This window comes from Condylostylus longicornis, unplaced genomic scaffold, assembly GCF_029603195.1.
Source record: "Condylostylus longicornis isolate FDR11 unplaced genomic scaffold, ASM2960319v2 ptg000049l, whole genome shotgun sequence".
NCBI lineage: Eukaryota > Metazoa > Arthropoda > Insecta > Diptera > Dolichopodidae > Condylostylus > Condylostylus longicornis.
Window position 1 is genome coordinate 1,762,047 of NW_026578018.1, and position 16,054 is coordinate 1,778,100.

General features: G+C 21.8%; 2 protein-coding genes and 2 long non-coding RNA genes across 4 annotated transcripts; 3 read left to right on the forward strand and 1 right to left on the reverse strand.

The window, feature by feature from the left end:
* Window positions 1–447: 447 nt before the first annotated feature.
* Window positions 448–1,685, forward strand: LOC129611422 (uncharacterized). The gene is made up of 3 exons (XM_055524565.1): window positions 448–838; window positions 911–1,034; window positions 1,120–1,685. Exons 1-3 carry the CDS (start codon window positions 682–684, stop codon window positions 1,280–1,282), a joined length of 444 nt encoding a protein of 147 aa, XP_055380540.1. The 5' UTR covers window positions 448–681; the 3' UTR covers window positions 1,283–1,685.
* Window positions 1,686–2,466: 781 nt separating this feature from the next.
* LOC129611450 (uncharacterized) lies at window positions 2,467–3,193 on the reverse strand. Its single transcript, XM_055524629.1, has 3 exons — window positions 3,079–3,193; window positions 2,838–2,961; window positions 2,467–2,748 (listed from the first exon to the last, which is right to left on the reverse strand). Exons 1-3 carry the CDS (start codon window positions 3,191–3,193, stop codon window positions 2,547–2,549), a joined length of 441 nt encoding a protein of 146 aa, XP_055380604.1. The 3' UTR covers window positions 2,467–2,546.
* A 4,089-nt stretch (window positions 3,194–7,282) lies between these two features.
* Window positions 7,283–8,568, forward strand: LOC129611456 (uncharacterized). The gene is made up of 4 exons (XR_008697164.1): window positions 7,283–7,419; window positions 7,492–7,550; window positions 7,613–7,677; window positions 8,369–8,568. It is a non-coding gene; the product is annotated as an uncharacterized LOC129611456 (long non-coding RNA).
* A 1,145-nt stretch (window positions 8,569–9,713) lies between these two features.
* LOC129611419 (uncharacterized) lies at window positions 9,714–10,697 on the forward strand. The gene is made up of 3 exons (XR_008697161.1): window positions 9,714–9,941; window positions 10,055–10,242; window positions 10,296–10,697. It is a non-coding gene; the product is annotated as an uncharacterized LOC129611419 (long non-coding RNA).
* The last annotated feature ends 5,357 nt before the right edge of the window (window positions 10,698–16,054 follow it).

Here is a 16,054-nt window from a genome sequence, read left to right on the forward strand (position 1 = left end):
AACCAAAGTAACCTATATATCTTATGAGATAAATATTTTGTATGTTTACGTATGTGTGCCTGGGTATACTAGGCCTCTGCAATAAAATCTTTTAAAATATCTTAGATTTTTATTTTACCAGCACTTATGAAACGACTGGAAACTCATAACCTACAAGTAAAATTATTGTATATATTCCAAAAATAATAACAAATAAATTATTATTTGTAAGTAGCGCCTACGTCATATTATAATGATTTAGTTCTATATTATAATGTATAGGTGTCGACACTATCTATATACATATGTCGAAAAAATTAAATTGCATTTGCAATTCAAGAGAAAAATCGCAAAGAGGGCAAAATAATAAAGAAAAAGCTTTTTTTTTTTTTAATTTTCTAAATATAGAAATCAAATCCTTAAAATCTACTCAAGTCGAAAATGAGATGAAAAATATTTTATTATTGTAGATAAAATCTCAAATTTCATCTAAAGAAGTTTAAAAAAATCTAAGACGGAAATTACATATTTGTTTGTTACAAGTACAGACTAGTTCACGTTATCAGATTTGTACTCATAAAGTGTGAGAGAGGTTGCGCGCAAAATTTTTTCATTTTCAAAATCGTAATTATTTTCCTGTCATATCGAATAAGTCAAATCAAAATATTTATTAAAAAATTATTAAATACAAATTATTTTAAAATGAAGAAAAAAATTTTATTAATAATATTTATAATTGAAATTTTCATTATTGGAATTGCAACAAAAGAAAAATATCCAAAATATTTGGTAATTTATCGTAATAACACATTCAAAGTTAGCAATAAACCTTATTTATTAGAATCAAATAATAAAAATGGTGAGTTTTGAATATTCATTCAAAGTACATACATATATGCATATATGTACATATAAATTTTATATTTTATAGAATATCCAGACAAATGCTTTATAAATTTTTATAAAAAAGTATGGGATATTGGTACAATTTATAATCCACCAGATGAATGTAAAAGGATGACATGTACGGAAAATGGACGAATTCAAGTTGAACAGTTAAAACAATTTTTTTTCCAAATTATATTTTAGACTAACAGAACTGAATAAATGGTAATAATAATTTTATTTTTTATATTTTAGTTGTGGTGCTGTTACTGCTGATGGTATTATATGCCGTACACATCGTGAAGGTGATGGTCCATATCCAGCTTGCTGTTGGATATTTAAATGTAAAGCACGTGATAATAAAGAATTCTTATATAATCCTTTAACACCATATGAAGGTGATCTTGAAGAAGAATAAAAATTTCGCAATACATATGCATATTATGTAGACAATTGAAAAATTCAAATTAAAGTACCTATAGTTTTATTTTTAATATAATTTCAAATTTATAAACTATTTATTTATTGAAAAAATATTATTTATTTGAATTTATGTAAAAGTATATAGATTATGAAATTTACAATATTACCTATCATATTATTTTATGTGTTTGATTAAATATAAGAGAATGAGCTGTGGTAAAAATATTTCAGATAATTACAAAATGAATTGCATATAAGTATGGTTTAGATTAGTTTAAGCTGACCAATAATTTTTCAATATAAAATATAGAAGCTGAAGAAATTGAAGAGTGTATAGATATAAATTGTCGAATGATTAAAAAAATATGTATTTGTTGTTCTAATTAAATTTTACAAATTAAATTTCTTTTAGCAAAAAATTTGATTTAACATATTGACTTTATATTGAAAATTAGTTTGTAGACAGAATAATTATGTATAAAGAGTATAAAATATGAAGAATATGTAAAAATGTTGTTTAGAAGTAAGTTTTGAAATTTCAAGCTATTACTATAGTTTCGAAAAATTAAATTTTCTTTAATTTTGTCTGAACACGTACCAAAATTAATATAGGAATGGTATTTTTTGTTAGATTTTTTATTTTTTTATATCAGAGAATTCAGAGATAACCCATTTTTATGTCGAAAATATGTCAGAATTACAATAATTTCAAGTTCTTTTTACCCTCGTGTTAATCTAAAAATTCATAGTAACTTATTTCGCAACAAATTTTTTGCAAACACCAACTTTTGCAAAATATTTATTGTATTGACTTTACGCCTTTCTATATAATTTAAGACAATTTTCATTGGGAAATAATTGGAAAAGAAGCAATTATAAAATAAAATGGGAATAAGTAGAAAAAAAATTAGAATAGGAATCAGGGATTTTGTTCAACTTAAAAAATAAGAAATTAAAAAATTTAAAATTTTGCTCGTTAGTTTAATGAAGAAATAAAGTAACTAAAACTGTGTAGTCGTTTTCCAAATTGGGAGTTTTAAATTTCTTTCACCTCTATGAATTGCATTTCTATAAAATAATATTACAATCAAAATTTAATGGTTATAACTTAATTTTCAAATAGTTTATTTAACAATATAATATAAAATTATCTAATCTTGAGAACATAATTCAATTTTTAATAATTCTCGCACATTATTTTAAAAAAGCAGCTAACGAGTGTTAGATTTACAAAAACGTAACATTTACTCATTAAAAAATTAAAAAACCCATCGTTTATAATACGGTCTTTCACGGCCACCACCTGGTACTGATGGATTATATATATATGGTACTGAATCATTTAATCTACGGCATAAAAATCTTGTACAACATCCTGGATATGGTCTACTAAAATCCATTCCAATATTTTGGCAATATCTATTTGTATAACCATCTTCAGCTGATTCAACTTCACCACAACTAAAATTAAAATCATAACATGTAGTTAGTTTTTTTTGGTATCACCCAAATCTTCAATTTACTTTTAAATTTAATATTTTAACTTTTACCTTAATATTGATACTTCTCCAGGTCTAATGCATCTTGCAATCCAACATTGACTTCCTGGTCCCCAATGTTCACCGACACCCCAATAATTTCCAGTTGAACGAAAATAACATTCTTGTGGTTTATCTATTCATTAATGCATAAAATAATTTACAAAACGTTTTAATTCCTTAATTTAATAACTAAAAATTGTTTTGCTTTGACAATTAAATTTTTATCACCTTATTACTTATACGCAATTACCTTCGTTATGCCATGAATCTTCTTCTATCGGTTCTAAATCTCTTAAAATAAATGTTAAATTATCAAATGTAACACGAGAATCAAATCCTTTAATTATTTGCAATTTTATCGCCATTAATAGAAAAAGTAAATAAATTTTTAAAAAATTATTCATTATTAAATTTTTAAAATTCTATAATAGAGAAGATGTTGGATAACTATACTGCAATTTTCAAATGTATACTGGGATTGAAAAATGTAAAAAACTAGTCTTTAAATAGATTTTTTTTTCTATTTCTGACTTAATCAATTGATATGTTAATTAGTTCTTAATTGAATATTGCACCAAAAAATTAAATATTCCAATATGATACGATCTGTGGGTTGTGTAGAAAGCAAATTACCCCCCTGGAAATTTGTGCTCTTATTGTGGTGAAAACTAAACTATACGTAGTCGAAATTATCTATAGAAAAATTGCATTTATTAATTTAATATTTTGCATCAGAGTTTTTTTTTCTATGTATCTATAAATTAATTAGAATTATGAGAAGTGCATGGGATGTAACCATACGTCATTTACTAAATTCTTTATTTTTCATTCAAAATACATAATTTTAGATTATTGAGGTAAATATGATGTAAGGAGAATTAGTAAGATCATGCACATGTTTGCTATTGGCCTCATCACAAGAATCTATTTTCGAACGACCTCTCTGCACCTTAATTATTCTCTCTTCTAATAAGAATCTATTTTCGAAGGTAACTGCACCTTAAACACCCTTAAATATATCTGTTAATTAAATCTTGAGTGGTATAAGAAAATCATTTTTGGTATACCTCTGGTAACACTATCTACATTATCACCAAAGAATTTCTTAACCGGTTAATTATATTTTTTTTCTCTTTCATCATATTTTATGAATATAAATGCAAGTATAGCTTTTATAAACACAAAAAACAAACCCAATTAAGAAAAAATTTATTCATAAAAACATCAAATATTTAAGGAACGGAACTTACTAACTATCAAGTATTTTGCTTTTCTGTTTTGAACAAACATTTAGTATACCTTCTTTTTATTTTAATTTTTTGGCAAAAATATTTTAAAATGAGGAAAGTAAATATCCGGGTGATAAATCATTTATTAAAAACTTAATGACAAAATATCTTGTATAAAACTGACACCTTTACATTTTATTAATAAAGGATTTAAAATTTTATTTTACCTCCAAAAAATATCAATTTGCTTTGATAATTAATTAAAATTTCTTATAAGTTATAACGAAAAATAAAAAAAAAAATTATTTTGACTTTATACAATGTGAGCATTCATTAGTGTTCGCACAAAAACTCGTCGTACATCAAAAAAATCACGCTGTGCTCCAATAATTGATGTGCATTAGCAAGTTCTTCACTTACCAAACATAAACTACAGACATGAGTTGACCACACTACCATACAGAATGTGAAATGAGTTTAAATCACATGTCATTTACCTTTATGCGTCTTAATTTTTATTTATTTTTTTATTTTATTTTCAGCTGTTATTCATTGAAAACTTTAAAATATACGCGTTTTTATTTGTTTGTTTTTTTTTGGAAACAATTTTTTTAGAATTTTCAAAAAAAAAAAAAAAATAATTGTTTATCTGTGATTTACGTCAAAATATTCGTATTTGGAGCTTTTTAATTGTTGTTTATTAAAATAGTCCCGGTTGCTTAAGGGGACAACAGTTAAGTAGATGAATTGAAAAGAAAACCTTAGCAATTTAATAAATTTCAGAAAGAAAGCCTTACATTTGCAATTTGCAACAGTATAAAGCGAAAATATCGAAATTTTATGTTCATACGACCAAAATACGGGAGAGCTTCAGTCATAATTTTGTAACAATATTGGCAAATCTTAGGAAATTTACCTATGGGTAAGTGTGACACAGATAAAATATTTCCTATTGTGCTGTGAATATACAGATGAATATTTTTGTTCTTTTCGTTTTCTCCAAAAACTGAGCAGTGTCCGTAATTTTGTTGCCTTCTTCTTCTTCTTCTACAGAAAGTCTTCTACTTTCTGTAAAAAAACGTAAACTAAAAATTACTGTCAACCGTTATGTTGGGGAAAATTATTATCAACTGACAGCAGGTGACTTGACAATACTTTTGAATTTTCATATTTGTCAATATTTTTACTTTGAATTTGAGCTGCTGAATAGTTTTTAAAGAAAGTTTGAATTAACGAAATATTTCAATTTAATTTCAGAAATATTGAGAGTGTTTAATAGAAAGACTCAAAAATAACATCTCTAATATTCATATAGTGTTTTTATCGGGAAATTAACGCTAATACGTAATTTCTTATTATTTTGTTTTATAATCTTAATTGATTTTGGCGACTTAAAAAATTTTTTTTTTTTAGAACAATTTTTTTTTGTGAACAGTTCACTTCCGTTAAAATTAGTCATCTTTATAAGTTACTCTAAGTTACAATATTTCTGTAACCATATTATGTACAACAAAGTTAAATTAATCGTATTCTTAAAGTTTACATAAACAAACTTACTTATTAGAGTATATGTATATATGTATGTATGTTTATATATGTATACATCTAAGAATAATGTGTATGTTTGTACATAAAACCTATAAAAATGTATTAAGTTCAGTATTTGAATTGTATTTAGTTCAAAATTTTGTATATATATTTTCTGAAATAAAATGTACAATTTAATTTTATAAATTATTGTAAATGAGCCCAATTACTCAATTTAATAGACATGATTTGTGAATAAGTAGAATATTAAAGGAGATATGAGATAAACTTAAAATGAAAAGTAAGTATAGGTTCAAAAAAATTGTGACGAAAATAAAATGGCACAATTGTATATTTAAGTAATATTTTCAACTACTGGGTTAAAAATTTTAGAGTGATTAATGTTTAATAGATATTATTCGGGACAAAATTCGGGACAATTCGTTAATTAATACGAAATCATTTCCAGTTACGAAATATGTGTGTAGAACGCAGGTGCTATCAAAACTCGTCAAATTAAGAAAATTCATGTGTCTGCTTGGAATATAATTTACAAAATTATATGTATATATGTAAACTCGCCAGCAAATTAGTGCGGTGAATAATTGTTATTTTGCTCACATTAAACTCATGCGATCGAATCAAGATCTACGAAACTGAAGATTTATAAGACCCCGATAAAACCTGTTCTAGCATATGGCTGTGAAGTTTGGAACATGAAAATATCAGATTGCAAACTTCTATCTATATTCGAAAGAAAAATATTGAGAAAAATATGTGAACAACTCCAACTTGAAGATGGCAGTTACAGATTAAGGTTCAATCGTGAATTGAACAGTATAAAAGTATCTTACGTTTTATAAAATCGCAAACAATTGAGTGACTGAGCTATATTCTTCGCACGATAATATTGTTAAAAAGATTTTCTTGCATCGTGAGTGTGGTACAAGAACTAGGGGAAAACCAAAAAGTATAGGTGGTTAGACATGGTAGAAACTGATTTGAGAAGTATGGCTCGTACTAATAACACCGTTTTGGAGCAAGATCGAGAGGAATGGAAGAGAATCGGTGCGGAAGCTTTCAATCACAGGGGGCTTTAATGCTTAGAAAGAAGAAGAAGAAACTTGCCAGCTTATGAAAACATGTCTATCTGTTTATATATGAAAACTCTTTAAATTATGAAAATCGTCTGTCTGAAATGCAATTTATATATGACAACTCGGTCTGGTTATGAAAATATTTCTGTCTATAGATAGCAGTTTCTGTCTGAAACACAGTCTTCATGAAATTACGAATATACTGCTGATCTGGAACACAATTTATAAGAAAATATAAAAATATATCTGTTTGGGGCGCCTCCTACACTTAAATGATATTTTACTAATATCTCGAACATGTCCTGCTTACTTTTCTCCAGGTTATGGTCAATTTTTATCAAAAATATTTTTTTTATTTTTGTTTATATATTTTTACTCTTAAATTCGTATATACGAATTATCTTACATACGAAATACTTTTATTTTTATTATATTATATACTTATATTATTATTTATAATACGTATACATACATTTACACATAATACATACAATATATCTTAGAATTTCATCATAGTAAAAAAAAAATTATGTTTTAGTATAATTTTTGAAATTATTGTATTAAAAACAAAAGAAAAAATGATTAAAACTTGGAGCGGAATTTTAATATTTTTAATACAATTTTTAATAAATATTTTGGAAAGTTCAACATATTTAACAAATTATTCATTAACATATCGTGGTGTTACATTTAGTATAACATATAAATTATATATATTAGATGATGCACAACATGAAGGTCTGAAAATATTTAAAGAATTTGTGAAAAAAAATTATATAAAATAAATAAAATCATTTTTAATCATTTAAGATTACCCAGATCAATGTTATCATGAGCATACTAGACATCCATGGTCTGTTAATGTTTATGTGAGTATGTTTTTCACAGATTAAAACCAGAAAAAATTTTATTAATTTATTTTTAATTTTAGTATCGATGGAAAGGTGAATGTAAATCGTATTATTGTTCTAGACCTGGAACAGTTGTTGTAAGAGAGTAAGTAAGAAAATTTTAAAATGTTATAGAGTTAGACTAGAAACTAGAATTCATCCGGTATAAATCTGTATTTTATAATGCTTAATATTCAAACTTGTTAATTATGAATATTATTTGTTTTTTTTTTAGTGAGCAAAAAGTTCTTATTTAATTGTGTTATTTATTAAACGGGCTGATCAGAAGCAATTAATAAATGAATTATTCAATTAAATTAAATTTTGATTTCAAGCTCATTTGAATTAGTCTTGTTTTCTATTTTTTTTTTTATTTTAATAAAATAAAAATATTATTTACAAAATTTCTCTAAACGGAGAGCTATACAGTGAAACTTGATGCCCACTTGAAACCCACTTAATGTGGGTCGTCCAGATATTTGATTGCAATTACTTTTACGTGATGAGAAAAAAATTTGAAGAATGTTTTGATTTTATTTCAGATACCAGTTGAATCCATGATAAATTATACCTCTACTTAATACTTACAACTCTATAGAAATTTTATTAGTTATTATTTTCGCAAAACCATGAAAACGTTATATGTGAAGAAAATTAATTTGATATATTCGAGATTATATAATACGGTCATATAAATAAATGTTTAATAATAAGGGTCTATGACAAATTAAGACATAAATTTCTTATATAAATTACTAAAACTTTTATTTTATCTATATATAATCTTATATTTTTAGTTGTGGAATTGTTTATGCACCAGAATCATGTAAAATTATTGGTCAAGATTTACAAAAACATCAACCATATTGTTGTCCAATATATGAATGTTCAAGTTCAAGTGGTGAATTATTTACATATAATCCATTGGCACCAAGTGAAAATGATGATGTTACAATTATAGTTAATGATATACCAACACAAAAAGTTAAAAAATAATATACATATACATGTATGTTCATTATTATAGTATTTAAGTGCCATAATATATGTATGTACAATGTGTGTATATAATACACAATGTGTATTTGAGCTCTAATTAATATTAATTTTAATAAATTTTAAGTATACGTACGTATTTTAAATAAAAAAATAATTAGTAATTTCTTCTATAATCTGTAATTACTCACATACTCTTATATATTATATGCTCTTACTTTTATATTTGAAAGCTCGATTTTAATTTTTATAATTGCTTAAAATTCAAAATTTCTAACTGCTTAAAGTTGACTAAAGCTAATCTAAACCCACCAAAACTAATTTGTGTCTGCATTCGAATCTATTTAATCTATTTAAAATAATATTGAAATTTTAATTCATAAAAATTAAAAATTTTGGATCCAAATGAAAATTGGAATCTAATTTTATGAACTAAATGATATTGGTGAAAATTTTAAATTTTCACTTTAATCTGGCAAGTTTGAGTACGAAGTCCCAGTAAATTTTTTTTATTGTTCACTTAATAAATAATATTAACATTTTCTTTTCTTTATTTTAATTAACTATTTTACCATCACTACTATCTATTTCAATAATTTTTACAAATAAAAATTAAGTATCACCTGCAATATCTACCTTGTAGGAAAATTATAAAATCGGTAACAAAAATTTTTAAAGTAATATTAAATTTTTAAAAAAAAATTGCATACTTTTAGGATAAAACATTTTTCAGTTAAATTAAATCATTTGAAATTAAATGAAATTTGTTACTTACATACATACATATAAAACAAAAAAAAATTTTCAATTTTAATTAAATACATAAGACTTATATTGTTTGTGTAAATAACCTCAGATAATTGAGTTTAAATGGGTTAAATTAGAAATTTTATATTACATTAATAACTAATCTATCTCAAGTGGGGTTTGTGTAAATACAAAAACTCTCTTTTTCTCAGTTCCTATTAAATTTTGTTATTGCTTTAATAAAACCTAATTTTAACCTTTTTTTTTTGTTTTACTTTATAGTCCTGTTTATTCTCATAACTTCTTAAAAATTTTGCTGTTTTTAAAAGAAAATTGATTTTGAAATTGAAGAATACAAAAGGAAAAGTCTCAAGAACCAACATTAGATATATACTTTAAAAAATAATGAGCCTTATTCTAGTTGTCGAAGTAGAGCGACAATTGTCGTCACGACTTGAATTTGATATTCTAAATGGCGATTACAGTGACACGTGTCGTGGAATAGCGGGAAAATGTGTTTCAGGTATATTCCAGTTGTCGTTGTAGAGCGACACATGTCGTAGTGAAACGACGTTTTTTGTCGAAATGTATTTAACAAGTGACAAGCGAGATGGATACACCAAAAATGTAAGTTTAAACAAAACAATTTAATAAAAATATAAAAAATAATAAATTTTGTAATTTAATACATAAATTAAACCATATAATATATAATTTAATTTTTATTTTTAACTTAAAAGTAACAACAAGGAAGCAATTTGAAGAATTGGGAAATTTTATGACGGAGAACGCCTTTATTGCGAAAGGCCTTAAATTTGCTGAGAATAGCTGCATAAGCAAATGCGAGTTTGATGCGAAATGGAACCAGCTAACAGAAAAGCTTAATAGCTTGGGTCCGCCCATTAGAAGTACTGCAGGATGGCAGAAGGTAATTTTAACATAAGTTTAATTTAAAATTTAATTAATTTATGTAAATTTCAGGTAATTTTCAATAAAGGAATCATGAGATGATCCCGGATTATTAGCATCCACATACCTGGTGCGCATTTTATGATCGCAAACCTTTAAGTCACATTATATTAAAATATTAAAATTGTTGTTTTTTTTTTCAATTTCATTACTCTCGGAGTCTGATGAATCCATAAACCATAATGCAAATGACGACATTTTTTATTTCCCTCGGATTAAAAATATAAATATATACACCGAATTTTTTTTTTTAGTTTGAACTTTACTCGCCAAAATTTCTTTTTAAAATGTATCAATTTCACTTGAAACGTTTCATTTTCGTTTATTTCTCGCAGTCACGTCACTCGACAACTAGAATACCACATTTCAAGTGATGTGACAGCGACAACGACAAATGTCACGTAAGTGACGCGACAACTAGAATAAGGCTCAATAAGAGCTAAAATATTTTTTTTAAATTTTTGATGTCGTACCACATAAAGTCACTGAAAGTCTATGAGAATAAGGGTGAATATATGAAGAGCACCATATGAATTTTATTAAAATTTCTCTTTTGTTCTTTCAGTTTTGCTATACGATTTCTCAAAACAGTTGCTATTCCATTTTTAATGTCCATTGGGGATTACAAACATTCTCAAAGCTACAACTTTTTGGGGCTTTTTTTTGTCGGATATGCTATATTAAAAGATATTGGAGCATTGTTATATAATTTTTCATAATATGATTTAGAATCTAATTGTGTGTTTCGCTTTTTCGTCTCGCTTTTTATTTATTTTCAAATCAAATTTCTCATCTTTTTAATTGAATAAAACAATTTCCAATAAAATTACTCTAATCGGGTTTTCGAACTCATTTTCATAATGTCGACTGAACCTATCACCTTCAAAAATAAACTGAATAAATATAATGATTAAATTTTGTATGCATTTTACAAAAAAAACGAGATAAAAAATTCGGAAAAATTTTTCTCACTCTGAAATTACATTATACAAATGTATGGTAGTCAATAACCCTCTTGGCGAGTCAAATAGCGAGATATATTGATCACGTCCTTAGGCTATTGTTTTACAGTTTAAGCAGTTCTCATTCAGAATGCATATTGCAATTTTGTATTAAATTACTATTGTCTTTTCAAGAATATCTTCTATTTTTACTTTGATATGTTGTAATTGTTTTATTATAATTCTAATTGCATTATCTATATATATTATATTAAATTCACTAATGATTTGGCTCAGATAGACATATTTAATTACGTAAAATTCAAAAATTCATGTATTTTTATTTGTAAATAATGTTTTTTTCATAAAGCCTTTTGGGCTCTTATTTCTAGTACTTTCCTTAAATTTTTTATTTTTATTTTTCATAATTATTTTAAAGTTCAATTTTAGTATTAAGTTATTTTGAAATGTAATAATTATGTATATATACTCTATACGAGCAAGTTGCTCTTATGAGAAATAAATGAATTGAATTGAAATTGAAAATTTATACTATGTATTTAAATCCTGTGTATGATTTTTAAGCGCAACACTGACTTTGAATAGTAATTATTGATGAACAGTTTATGATTCAAAAAACCATGAGACTTGAAAAGAATTTTTCATTTCAAAACTATAATAGGGAATTGGAAAACAAAAAAAAATAAATGGAATATTTTAAAATATAAAAAACAAATTGTGTTTTTTTTTTAATTATGAAAATAAGAGGAAAATTTTATTAAATCGCCCTTAAATATTTCTTCCTTATAAATAAAATGATAAATTATACAATTTTTTGTTTTCTTTGTGTTTTTTTTTTTTCTCTTTTTTTTCTTTTTAGCAAATATGTATGTATATATTATAACATATATATATATGTATGTAAATATTATAATATATATGTAATTGGATTTCTATAATATTTTTTTTTAATTTTTCTTTCAATTTCTATTTTTGCTTAGTTTTATAAATTTTTGTTTTTTTTTTTTTTCATATATTATAATTTTTTATTTTTGTATTTAATTTAATTTTACATAATTTAGAAAAAAAATAAATATTTCATATAATTTATTTGTTTTTTTTTTTTTAGTTTTTGTTTTTATTTATTTTGTGTATTTATTTTTTTTTTTAATTTATTAATTTTAAATAATAATTATTTATTTATATTATATATATAAAAAAAAAAAATAATAAAATATGTGGAGAAAAATAATAAATTAAAAAATAATTAAAAAAAAAAGAAAACCTTTTCGTTGAGAGAAAATATGATTTGATTTTTTCTTTTTTATATAAATTAAATAATATTTAAGTTATAAGTATATTTAATATATATGTATATAAATATATATTTAAGTAAAATAAATATTATATTTTGAATCAAGATAAGTTGCATAATATGGTTAAAAAAAAATTTATCGTAGAATTGTTTTTTACCATATTGTTTGAATTTCTAAACTGATGGAGATATTATTCAAAGATATTAAAGTAATTTCATTATAAAATTTCATTATAAAATTTCCAAAATGATTTTATTTAGAAAATTATAAAATCTTTTTAATAATAAATAACCCATCGACTAAAATAATGCGTCTAAAACAATTTGGATAATTAATAATAGTTAAATAACTTTTATATTCAAAAATTTAAATATTATTGAGACAAAACAAATTCAAATTAAATTATTATTTAAATAATTACAAAATTTATATAATAAATAATATTAAAATTGCTTAGAATTCTAAAAATTTTCTTTTTTTACAATGTAATGTAAAATATACGTTTAGCATTTAATTGCTATTCTAAATAACTGAATATACTGAATAGTTGAATAGAAAATAACTGAATAGCATTTAATATTGCTATTCTGATAATTTTAATTATAAATAATTTTATTTGTAATTTAATTTAATTATGGTATATTATTAAAAAAAAATATTATTAAACAATAGAAAATTAATTTGATTTACCGAAGTAGATCAATTGATTTGAACAAATATAAGAATTTTACAAGAAAAAAAAGGTTGAATTTTTTAACCATTGTTAAAAGAGGTTGTTAAATATTAAAAAAAAAAATAAATAATTCAATTAAATGAAAATATTCACTTATTTTGATTCAACAAATTATTAAATAAATATATAAATATATACATATAAAATTTCGATTGTTTTTCTTTTTTTTTTGTTATATCATTCATTTCTTGAATTATATAATTCACAAAATTTAATTAAATATTATAAAAAAAAAAAATAATTACTTAAAAATTACATGAAAATTAAAATGAATTAAAATTTTATTTTCTTTCAAAATCAATTAATTAAAACCAAATCCATTTTTTTTTTTTAATTTGTTTTTTCATACAATTTTGTTTTTTTTGCGTGTTTCTTTCATGAATTTTATATAGAAATTTTTGTTTTTAGTTTTTTCATTTGTCAAAAAATAATAAGTGCACAAATATTTTGCCTAAAAATATGTTTTATATTATATATATATATATAAAAAAAAAAGGAAAAATAATAATAATTCTATTTAAATATTAACAATAAATAATATTATTAAAAAAAAAAAAAAAATAATAAAAATAAAATAAGAATGATATAAAATAATTGTTTTTTATTTTTTTTTGTTTTAAATTATAAATGAAATTTGTATTTTCTCATTTTTGTTTTTTTTTTAAATAAAAATAATTAATATTTTTTTTTTTATTTATAATTTTTTTTTTTTAATGTTTTAATTTAATTTTATATATTTATATTTATTAAAACTTTCAAACGGAAGACTGTTTCAATTAAAAAAAAATTCATATATATATATTATATATATTATATATATAATTTATATATATTATGTATATAAATATAATGTTATAAAAAAAATAATTTGTATTAAAAAAACTATTTTGTTTTTTTTTTATTTATTTTAATTCTTTTTTTTTGTTTTATTTCTTATTTATTTTTATTTTTTTGGGAATATTAAAAAAAAAATATTTCTATTTATTATTCTTTAAGTTATTTATTTTTTGCTTATTTAATTATTTAATTTTCTTTATTATGCATTTTCTATATAACTGAAATGAGATTTAATTACAACAAAAAAAAATATATATGTCTGTATTTATAATAAAAACAAAAAGAAAATTTAAGATTATTTATTGCTCCCCCTACTTTCCCACCAAAAAAAAACAAAAAGAAATTGTTCTAATATGCTTTCAAGTGGTTAGTGGGATTCTGACTCAATTTCTGATGGAAAATCATTAAAAAAACTAATTTTATTATAAATTAATTTTTTTTTTTTTTATATAATTCGCTTTTCTTTTTGGCATCACATTCAAATAATTTTTTATTTTACAATAATTATTAAACTTAATTTATTTTATTTCTTAAAAATGAAAAAAAAAAAAAAATTAATATATTTTTAATTATTATTTGCTTTTATTATTTGTAATTAAAATATTCCCAAAAAAAAAAAACAAATTGACAAAAATTAAATTATTTTTTGTTTTTTGTGAATTATGAAATTAAAAGTAATTGTTTTGTATTTCATTCTTCTATTTAATGTTTACACAATAAAATCCAATTATATTTACCCTTTTAAATAAATTAAATATTATAATTAATGTTACAAAAAAAAAATTATTTAATTAAGGCACATTGAGAAATTTTCTTTTATTTATATTTTTTTTTATGTTATTCAATTTTCATACAATTCAATTTAAATTAAAAAAAAAAAATAGAGCTATATACTTGTATATACATAGTATAAAATATAATTCAATATGATTTATAAATTTATTTAATTTTTTTTTTTTTAATATATTTATTTTGTTTTTATTTTCATTCATTCATTTTGTTTTTTTTGTTTTCTTTCATTTTAATCAGTTTTCATATTTTATTTTTTATTTTTATTTATGAAATTCAAAAAAAAACTTTGTAATAATTATTAAATATTAGAATATTAATTTTGATTTTTACTTATAAAAATTTTGTAATTTTAAGTTCAAATAAAGATTAAAGATTATTTTATTAAAAAATAGAATTTTATTTTATAAATATAAAATGTTATATTAAAATTTTAATTCTATAATTTTAAAAAGAGAAAATGAAGTCAGCAAACTGAGTTTGTAATATTGTTACTATATTAAAAAATAAAATAAAAATGTTTTTATTGTGACTCATTAAATTGTGGAATTGTTAAATTGTTATTTTTTTTTATGAAAATAATTAGTTTCGATTTTAATTTAGAAATTTAAGTAAAAGGAATTCAAATTTTATTTAAAAAATATATATATATATATGTATATTTAAAAATACAAAATTTTGTTTTGATTATTTAGAAAATGTTAACCACTTTTCCTTTTTTCAACTGTTTATATAAAAAAACTTTTTATATAAAAAGGAAAATATATATATGTATGTATATATATACTGTATTTAATATCAAATATATTATCTAATATACGGTAATTTTAATTAATAATTATTATTTTAAATTTATTGTAAAATTATTTTTATTTATTTATATATGTATTGTCTTTATAATAAATTGTAAAAATCTTAGTAACATTTTTTTAATTTCACAGTCAAAAATTCATTATATTATTCAAATAATTATTTTGTTTGTTATTTATTTTTTTTTTTAATTACTAAATTTAACAAATAATTTATAATTTAATTAATTCCAAAAAAAAAATATATATATATATATTAAAATTCAAGTCATATTGTAATTCAAATTAATTAAAAAAAAAAAAAAAAACTCTATGGAAATTTTCTTTTAAATAAATATTAAACATT